The sequence below is a fragment of the Raphanus sativus genome, unplaced genomic scaffold, assembly GCF_000801105.2.
Source record: "Raphanus sativus cultivar WK10039 unplaced genomic scaffold, ASM80110v3 Scaffold3305, whole genome shotgun sequence".
Lineage (NCBI taxonomy): Eukaryota > Viridiplantae > Streptophyta > Magnoliopsida > Brassicales > Brassicaceae > Raphanus > Raphanus sativus.
The window spans coordinates 1-10,555 of NW_026618611.1; the positions used below are offsets into that span (position 1 = coordinate 1).

General features: G+C 32.1%; 1 protein-coding gene across 1 annotated transcript; it reads right to left on the reverse strand.

Moving 5' to 3' along the window:
• Positions 1 to 5,073: 5,073 nt before the first annotated feature.
• LOC130506496 (cullin-1-like) lies at positions 5,074 to 9,607 on the reverse strand. Its single transcript, XM_057001157.1, has 19 exons — positions 9,446 to 9,607; positions 9,125 to 9,256; positions 8,932 to 9,031; positions 8,620 to 8,805; positions 8,491 to 8,538; positions 8,204 to 8,407; positions 8,023 to 8,100; positions 7,735 to 7,824; positions 7,570 to 7,650; positions 7,394 to 7,453; positions 7,201 to 7,317; positions 6,961 to 7,110; positions 6,822 to 6,877; positions 6,561 to 6,681; positions 6,308 to 6,469; positions 6,086 to 6,229; positions 5,775 to 5,993; positions 5,522 to 5,689; positions 5,074 to 5,438 (listed from the first exon to the last, which is right to left on the reverse strand). Exons 2-19 carry the CDS (start codon positions 9,253 to 9,255, stop codon positions 5,337 to 5,339), a joined length of 2,217 nt encoding a protein of 738 aa, XP_056857137.1. The 5' UTR covers position 9,256; positions 9,446 to 9,607; the 3' UTR covers positions 5,074 to 5,336.
• Between the last annotated feature and the right edge of the window lie 948 nt (positions 9,608 to 10,555).

Here is a 10,555-nt window from a genome sequence, read left to right on the forward strand (position 1 = left end):
AGAAGGACTCCTGACGTTATTCTGATGGACTGATGATTATTAATTAAACCTTCGAACCGCGTAACTTGACATGTTAACGGACAAATGGATTGATTGATTTCAGTTTTATTTAATCTACTTTTCTTCTAAAGCCAAAAAACAAACTCAACCTCTGAACCACATGATCCTAAACCGACCTAAATCGAGATTCAAGAAGATTGTACCAGAGATACAGGCGGTGCAGTAGACAAGGATGAAGATCATTTTTGTTTTATGAATGGGATTTCCCAAAATTCCTTGGCATTTGTTCTTTCTATTATATTATTTTGTGTATGTATTATAATTTAACTTCGCATATTAGCTTAACACGAGATTGTTTTGTTTTATTTGTTAGAGATGTTGTGTTTCATTTGAATTTTTTCCCACTTATGATTACGATAAGTTTCTCCGAATCAATTTCGTAATAGCTTTATAATATAACAAAAAGAAACAATCTGAGGAAGATTTAGCTGATGATATACTTGGAAGTGGAAATTGAAGACTGAAACTCAAAGTTGTGAACAAATAGACAACATCAAAGTCTAGAAACACGGTGATTTTGAAGAAATGAAGATCTTTGAGAGGTAGACCATCACAAAAAAGGGAGAATCGGAATTTTCTCTAGAAAAATACTTATTGTATTCCATATTTGATAGATTCAAAACATTTGTCAAAGATCCTATTTTACTTAAATAATAAACTCACATTCTTCGTGCTTATCCTAGACTACTTTTTTAAACATTATAACTTCATATTTCATAATTAAAAACTACACAAAATTTGCATTATATTTCTGAGGTGATTTTAAGATCCCTTCACACAGCTCTCATTTTTATAGTTATCACTTCTCAAAATTTCTGATTGTTAATGGTTGCTAATTGATCAAAGATGTCACGGGTGACCCATTTCCTCAATTATAAATGTCTTCAGCTAAATTGAAAGAATCATTGTTTATCCTTTTTGAGTTGTGTTTTCAATGTGATGATAAAAGCAAAGTACAAAAATCTAATGTTTGAATTGTCCTTCTTTTAGTTGTGTTTCCAATGTGATCATAAAAGCAAAGGTACTAAGATTTAATATATGGGCCATCGAGCAAGTTTTTGTTACAAATACATATACATTCAAAATATCTAGAACTCAAAACGAACCAAAAAATCCCAAAATAGCTATACTTACTCATTGTATTATGGATGCTTTATTTTATCAAAATTAAGCATACATATAATATAACTAGTTTTATTATCAATACATAATCAAAATCAAATCATATTATGCAAAATTAAAAGAATCAAATGAACTAAAATTATTTGAATTCTGTATTTGAAAATAATCAAAATAATCTGAATTATCCAATGTTTTTTTGGAACAATCTGAATTATGCAATATTTTATTAGAAGTATTCAAAAATTAAAAGGAACCAAATCATAGCCAAACTAAATCTAGTATGTTTTTTATATTAGAAAGTTTCTGATTTTTTTATCGGAACCTAACCAATCTAGAATTTCCTTGATTTTTAAATGGATCTTATAACATCTCAATCATGGGTTAGAGTACAAGAAACAAAAAAAAAACTATATCCAAATACCTAAGTAGGCTTCGTCAGTTGAGAGCATTTTATAAGTATGTGTGGTATTCCTCCATGTAGTAATATTGTGTGTATAAATTATAATAATACTACAAAATGGGTTGGTAACTTTGGTTAGGTTAGATAATGAAATGAAATTAAACATATTACTTAAGTTTTTGGGTCAATTTTTTTTTTTGAAAATGGAATCTTTATGATCACTAAAGTAGATAAACTCTTTCATGCTTTTGGTATCTGTTTCAAAAACACCAATTTGAGTAAAACTTCTCTGGTAGATAATAAAAGTGTGGCAAGAGATATGGGTAGAGATAAATAAATACAGAGTATGAGGCATTCAAGTAACTACAATAATCAAAAAAGAAAGAAAAAATAATCCGAGAGAATGGCAAATTATCTCAAGGTGCTTGCTACTAAGGCATTTAACTTGATCGTGGATTCAGCTCACGTCATATCATCCAACATTCAGCTCACGTTCATATCATCCAACATGCAAGTACAAAGAAAAGAGTGGATAGAGATAAATAAAAAAATTTTTCGAATCTTCAATAGCATATTTTGCACGATTTTTGCATGGATCTATCTGTATCCTGAATCTTCATAAATCCGATTTTGCACAAACTTTGCACGCATCAGATTATCAAGATCTTCACAAAATCTTCGTTCTTGGGCCTGTTATAATAAGCCCATATCTGGTTTCACTGTCCAACCTATTGATGTGCATTATGATATTGATTATAGTCTTGTAAGCTCATATGTATAAACAACATTTTAAATAGTTAAAGATGAGTTTTTTTCTGATAACTAGGTGGTTGCTCGCAATTTTTGCGGGTGTAAATAATTTTCAAAATTTAATATAACATATTGTTTATGTTTTGACTTGAAATAATAAATAATATTTTAAAACTGAATGTGAAGTTTTGGTAGGTAATTATTTTAAATAAACATATTTTATTTATTAATCCTTATTAAATTCTTAATATGATTTATGTAGTATTTAGTTAGATTTTTTACACCTTTTTAAAATAATATTCATTTAATTTATTTATAAACATTGTCGTTAATATATATATATATAGTTTATATATATATATAGTTTAATTGGTTCGTAGGTCTAATTTTTCATCCATAAAAATTATTAAAACCAAAAACATGAACTCATGTGACAAACAGACACACACTTGCAAATAAAATATAAAACAAAAAAATTATTAAGAAGAAACATAACTATATATGTGAATTCTATTAATTTAATTAAAAAGTTAAGAAATATTTAAAATTCATAAATTTATGAATATACTATTATTCATAATATTCTTTTGGATTGTTTATGATTAAAGGAATTTTTGTGGTTGTTTTACTTTTAGATAAAATCAAAAAATATTGTCGCTTTCAAGATTTCTGAAAAAGTTTTGAAAATGATGGAACTTGTGAAGAAAATAATATTTTTCGATTGATTATTATTTGATAACATTTTTATAACCTTTTTATAGCGAAAACTATAACAATTATAAATAATTTATAAATATTTATAAATACTAAATTTTATGAATATTTCTCAGAAGTTTTTTAAGTCCTTATAAATAGTTTCATAAATCATAATAAATGGATTTATAACTCAAGAAATATATTTTTATCTATCATAAATAATTTATAAACTTATAAATGATTTAAATTTTTTATAAAATATTTTTCTAAATACTTATCGATGATTTTTAATTTCAAATATTTTACAAACCTGGTAACATTATATAAATATTTTCTAAACTCCTATAAATGATGTGAAATTCTTCCTTATCAATGGGTTTTAAATCTTTATAAATTTTATAGATCTTTATATATTGATTTGTAAACTCTTATTAATGATACAACAATCATTATTGATGATTTATAACCTTAAAAATAATTACCAAATATTATAATTAATTAAAAATTAGTATGTATCTTTATAAACCATAAGAAATGAATCAATATAAATTATTTTAATTTTCTTACAAAATATATATTCACCACAGCAGATGATTTCAAAATAATATAAATAATTTATGAAGTCATTATATGATGGATTAATAGTTTTTATAATAAGGTTTTCTTAAAATTATATGTTTTATATGTGTATATTATGACTTATATAGGAAAATAAAGTTTTTACGACTGTTAAAAATAGAAAAAAAATAAAGCTAGTAAATTAGTTTTATTAACTATTTTCTGACAACATAATTCATATAAATTATAAAATATTAGTGAAAAAATAAACAATAGAGTATAAATATAATATAGAATTTCCATAATTCCTACTATTTGATCCTATAAATGATTATGCATAAAGTTATATAATTTTTTTGGCAACTAACATTAATTTGTTTTAAGATTGCCTTTTTCAAATTTGATTGAAAATAAATAAAAACTAAAAATCATCGACCAATGAAATTATAAAGATTTTCTCGGAGTGTTTTATATGAGTGACATGTCAGCAGAAGTCACTAAAGTGACTTATCATTTAATATATAGAAGGATTCTAGCACTTCCTTGTGAGTTTAAGAAACTTTTGTTATCGATCGAAGAAAAAAAGAAAGAAACTTGTTAATGAAAGTGTCCTGGCTTTTGTTCAGTTACGCCTAGATAAACATGGAAAAAAAACATGGGGATGATATTTGAAACCACTTGATTATTTATAAAATCCGGTCCAGTTAGGTTTGGATAACAACATTACAAACCCACTTATTCCAGTGATAATTTAGGTTTTGTTTAGTTCGGTTAATTTAGTTCGTCAGAGAATTCAGATTTTCAAATTAAATATTAGGTTGTTCGGATAAAAATATCAGACAATTCAAATAATTATAAATATTTCAGGTAAAATTATTTAGATATCGATTTTTGGATAATTTTAAATAGTATTTTTAGGATATATGCGCTTTTGGAAACTAAATATAATTGAAATCTTTAAGTATGTAATTTATATTTGTAAAATTGAATTATTCATTTGGTTCTTGGTTTGTAATCTAAAGATCCGTGCGATTAATTATGAAATCTGTTTGATTTTTTATGAAATTTGATTTTGGTGTTTCTGTTGAGTCCAATTCTGGACAAATGTACCAATACATATTTGTGCTCATGCATATTCTCGGCCTATGTTCAACTAGTCCTATAAAACGGATAATTACACTTCCTCTGGGTATAGTAAAAAAAATACTTCCTCTTAAGTATCAACGATTATATCTTTTAAATACGGGTATGGACTATGCATTTGGTTTTAGGTTCAGTTTTGAGATCAATCCTTGGAATATTTTCATCGATCCGGTTTAAGCAAAAACTCCTCTTCCAAGTTGGTTTCAGCTCGATCTTTCGAATCCGGTTGGATATTTTACCCAGGCTTATGGGTAACAACACATATTGCCTTTTGAAGCTCATGCTATCGCTAGTATCTATGGATGACATAACTAAAGCAAAGATGCAATAAACTCCAAACAGAATCGTCAAAAGGGAGATGAACGTATTTAAAAGCGGAGATCATCAGTTCCATCTCCATTAATATCCAAGAAACAAAAACCCCCCAAAAAGTAATTTGCATCCCAAGAATAAAAAAGCACAGACCGAATGTTTAATAAAGAAACAAACGTTTTTTCTTAGGGTAGAAGTATCCAAATAAGATTTTCATATACAAGCAGAGAAGAGCAGAGAGATGCTTCGTTCTTTCATGAGCCAAACCACCTCCATAGTTGTTTTTTCTTTGCCTCTAAGCCAAGTACCTAAACATGTTAGGGTTCTCCTTGTCCCTCTCCAAATAATCCCTCGTAATTAGATCCTCCATACGCTTCTTGATCGCTTTGATATCAGGCTGCAAAACCACAAATCCAATCAAGTTCCAGGAAAACATCATTACTGAGCATCCCCACAGGTTTCTATAGAACATATATATACCTTGAACATTCGGCTAAGTTGCTCAACGCACTCAGAGACGAGTTGTTGATGTCCCAATACTTTCCGGCTCTTCATGATCCTAACAATGGCAGCATCAATCGCATAGCGTCTGTCTTTGTCCACATCTTCCACAACCTTCTTCCTTTCATCAACAGGAGGGAGAGGGATCTGTGATGCAAACCACACAAAAGTCAATATCCTGAGCTAAATTATAAGTGAAGCATGAAGTTTTGAGTGATAATGTGTTGCAGACCTTGATTCTGCGCATTCTGTCGGTGAATTTGGCATTGAATTCAAATGAATCAGTCTGTGTAACAGTCTTTGTGCTTGGCTCCTTGAGAAGGATCTTGTACCTAGCACATGACAGGGAATGAAGCAACCTCACTAAATCTTCGTGGCTTAGGTTCAGTTGAGTTAGGATATCGTTGTAGCTCAATTTGTCTGTTGTGTTGAACAGCAGAAGCACAGCAGCCTGAAAGTTAATAGAAATTAGAAAAATCGGGGCATCAGAGGCTATTTAAAGGATAACAATTTAGCAACAGTTTCTGAGAACACAAATGATACCTGGTAAGTAGACACAACTAACTCAATGGGCTTGTGATCAAACTTTCCGTTGAGGTGACAAGTTCCTAGTGAGTAGATCCATGTAAGTTTCCTATGTTTAGTTTTCGTCTCATAAAACCCTTTGAAAACTTCAACACACTTGACCTGAAGCAAATAAATGCATGGATTAGCTTCACCTGGAGCAAACATTTTTCCTTTTAGACACATTCAACAGATGCTTACCATTTCACTTGGTAGATTTATGTCGAATGATTTGTAACTTGGCCAGAAACCAGTGGTAAGAACAGTGACGGTCAAATCAATCCCTGGGTTTGCAGCGGGGTTATTGCCTAGATACTCCTCGAAACTGGTTTGGTTCTCTCTTGCCAATGTCAAGTCCGTTACCTGTAACCAACAATATCAAATTTATAGAAAGTTTAAATCATCAGAGCAACCACCGTTCTGAGAAAATAAACATAGGGACACTCAAACTAACCATGCCCTCCATCTTAGAAGTGAACTGCCCACCACATTGTTGCTTGAGCTTTGTAAGGATGCTTCTCTCATGATCATCATTCGCACTGCGATCAAATAAGAGCCTACGTGCCAGCTTCTTCCTGTAAAACAGCCAAAACAAAACCGCAATATTATTGGAAGGAAGGGACCTTAACAAAGAGCTAGAATCAACAAACCATCTATAAGCAAACAAATATTAGAAGCCAAGGTTGATAAAGAAATCTGAGAGTGGGAAATAAACCTGTAGAACTCGGCGAAAAGATCCTTGTCGCTTATATAAGCAAGCAATTTGACAACCTGTAACAACATAATAACAATAAACACCGACTCATGGAGAAAAGAAAAATGAATATAGCAAGCATTTTGAGAATAATACAAACCTTCTCAAGCGTATCTTCAATAGCTTCGTCACTCAGCTTCTCACTACCCCCCTTCTTGAGGATGTTGTCGCAGAATGTTGCAAGCAGTTCTGCACTTGAACTTCCAGCGACTGTTTTGTTACAGAATATCTCAAATGCCTCTTTCAGAGCCTAACAATAGAAGAAACTCAAGTTAATAAAAACAAATGCATGCATGCAATAAGATATATGTATGACAAGTACGTAGAATGCACATAAAACCTTGTGGAAGAGGGTGTGGTTCTGGAAGCACTCCACGACATAGACCATGTACTTATCATGTAGCTCAATCACTTTTCTGATGAGAACCTGTTCCTGCACGCTAGCAGTATTTGCAGCCTGTAGAATAAAAAAAATCTTAGCAATCAGAGGCAAATCGAAAACAATTCTGAATAGAAAAAAAAACAGTATGAACCTGATTAGTGGCTGTGTCTTCGGCCTGTTGGACAAGTGCGTTACCCTCGGCTGTGACATGCTATATATAAATTACACGATGGAGTTAATGTACAACATTATGTAACAGAGTCAAAGTAAACAAAATAGAAACGACTTGGCCAATCAAAACGAGAATAATAAAGATAGGTAAGAAACCTGCTTAAATATGTTTGCAACAGGTTCTAAACCTTTAGCAATTTTATGATAGAGCCTGTACATCCTGGAGAGATCGTCAACCTGAAAGCATACAGATACTCCATCAAAGAAAGAATAGAAAGGCTTACTAAATAACAAAAAAAAACAATGAAAAAGTTGCTCCACCTTGTCGTCTCTCAGCAATGCACGGCACCCTGAGTGCTCCTTTTCAAGAAGCTGATTTGCATAGACAACCAACAGCTCATGTTGTACTTTCTGCATCCAACAAATCAATATAGAAGTCAAATACATATCAAGTGATATTAATATACACTTTCCTGTAGAAGCAGAGTCTAAAAAACATGTCATGGTGCCATAGTGATATTAAAATCACGGCTCCTGTAAGTACAGGTATAATGAATGCTATCCATAATGTCATATTGTCGTGCATGATGTATCATCATCATAACTAACCTCAACCAGCTTTGGCTCGCTGCTTGAATGAAGGTAGTGAGCAACCCTCTCCCTCTCCTTCTTAAGGCATTCTTCAGACTGCAACATGAAAGTTAACAAGGAACTTCAGACTAGTTAGAAAATGCATATTACTAATTTGGAATGACAACGAGATCTAGAAAATGATAATGAGGAGTCCTGCCTTCAGCATGTAATCAGGGCAAGAATCTTCCTGGATCCAGTTTGATGCTTTGCGAGAATAGTAAGATGCTGAATCCAAAAGCATGAAGCTTTCAAAATCCACTTCGTATCTTTCCATCTGTCCCATTCCAATCTCTACATAGATATCTAATACGTTTTTCAGAAGAGCCCTGTCAATCTGCTCGCCTTCCCGTTCTTTATCAACCTGACATAAAAACATGACAAAACAAGTCATGTTAGACCTTACAAGTGTTGGAAACGAATGTGCATTAAGTACGCCATACTTACAAGTGCTATTACAGCATCTTTGACCTTGGAATGCAACTCCTTATACACCTGAAGTAACCAAGCCATTCAAGAGTTAAAACGTTATTGATGCAATTGAAAGATACAAATAACAAAGAATGAGTGCCAAACCCGGTCACGGAAGCATGTGAGCCCAACTTCATTAAGCGGTGGCAGCGATCTCCGAGCAATGAAGTAACGGTCAAGATAGTAGAAGAATCGGGATAGCCATCTAACCATAACTTTATGGTTAGACCATCTCTTAACCAGCTCCCGTAGCATGTATTCATCATGCTTCTCCTTCAAAGCAGGCAAAACCTAATCACAGAAAAGAAGAGAGCAATCAATCAAACGGTTAGATCAACTTATTAGCATATGAAACCATCCACAAACTTCAAGATTCAAACAATCAGTAAGAACTTAAAAATGATGAATGAGACTCACAGTAGAGTCAATGTACTCCTCAAAAGCTTCGCGATACTTGTCATAAAGCTGCTGAGAGTAATCATGAGGAGGTTTCTGGGTGCACATGTTGTAGATAGTCCTGAGAGAATCACACTCAAACTGTTATCAACCAGTTACAAACAAAAAAAAGCAAACAGATGCAAGATGATAAGGTACAACAATAAGAACGTACGTATAAAGCATCATGTACTGCTCAGAGTCGAATTGCGGCTCAGGCAATCCTTCAAGAATCCGTTTCAGCTTAGTGATCCCAGTCTGCATATAGTCCCATCCTTGTTCCAGATCAATCGTCTTCCGCTCCATCCTGATAGATTATACAATCGAAAACTTAATAGAATCAAAATCGCAATCAAACTGTCGGATGGTGATATACTGAAGAAACGAACAATCGAGTACACAAAAGCAATCGCGTAACCCTAACAATCCGATCCCTAAAAGCTAGGGCGATAGAGGAGATCGTAAACCCTAATTAGACGAGAACGTGAGCGTTAACCTTGACGATTTCGGATTCGGAAGGATCGAGGAGAGGTTTCGCGATCGAGAGAGAGAAAAGATCAAAACCCTGAGAGTGCGATTGAGAGAGAGGAAGAGGTGGGGGAGACCTTTGAGAAAGACGGTGAACGAGGAAAGGATTATATATATCTGCGGAAGGAAGGAAGCAAACTCATCTATTGTCCAGGGCCGTAGATTTTAATCGTTTTTTTAATATCTATAAAAGTTTCTTTAATATTTAGCCTTTTCTAATAAATTAGCCTGTTCATTTTCCTAGTTACCGGGTTAAGGTTTACATCAAAACGCCGCGTTTAGTTTTGCCACAGCATTATATGGGGAAAATAGTAAAATACACCATATGAACAGTGGCGTATTCCATCCTAAACTGAACATAAAACTTTTTTGAAAAATTACGAACATTTTGAAATTGTTTTTATAATGTATGTTTACCGCAGCTAATTGGTTGATTGAACATCGAACATGGCATCATCGTTTAACCACTTTTTCATTTGTGGGATGATATCATATGCGCAAAGAAACTCAGATAAAAAAACACTTTACACTATTCGGCTAAAGTAAATATTGATATTGATAATGTATAAACAAAAATAATATTTTTATATTTGGTGAAACTCGAATCAAAACCGAAAAACTTAGTCAACGATAGCTTGAACCATTTGACTAACCAAACATTTTGGTTATAACACAAACTGAATATTACATATCATACATTTTATGTCAACAAAAATAACAATTTACTTTTCTCTTATATACATTTTTTCTATTAAAACCTCTAAAATTGAGTTTTCAATGGGGACAACAAATTTTGAATTAATTTTGTAGGTTTTGATGGAAGAAGATCAATAAATTTGTATGCGAGAAAAGAAAGTGGATATTTTAGTTGACAATGATTATATACATATGAAAATAATATTTAGTTTGTTTTGGATGAGTGTTTAAAGTATTTTAGTCTAAAGTATTTTAGTCTGGAGTTTTTTTTGTACGAGTTCACTCTCATAAATCAAAAAAAAAATTTAAAAAAAAATGATCAAAACGTTGTCCGTGTTATGAACTGTGTGAAATGTGGAGAGTGAATTGTGAGGAATGTTGT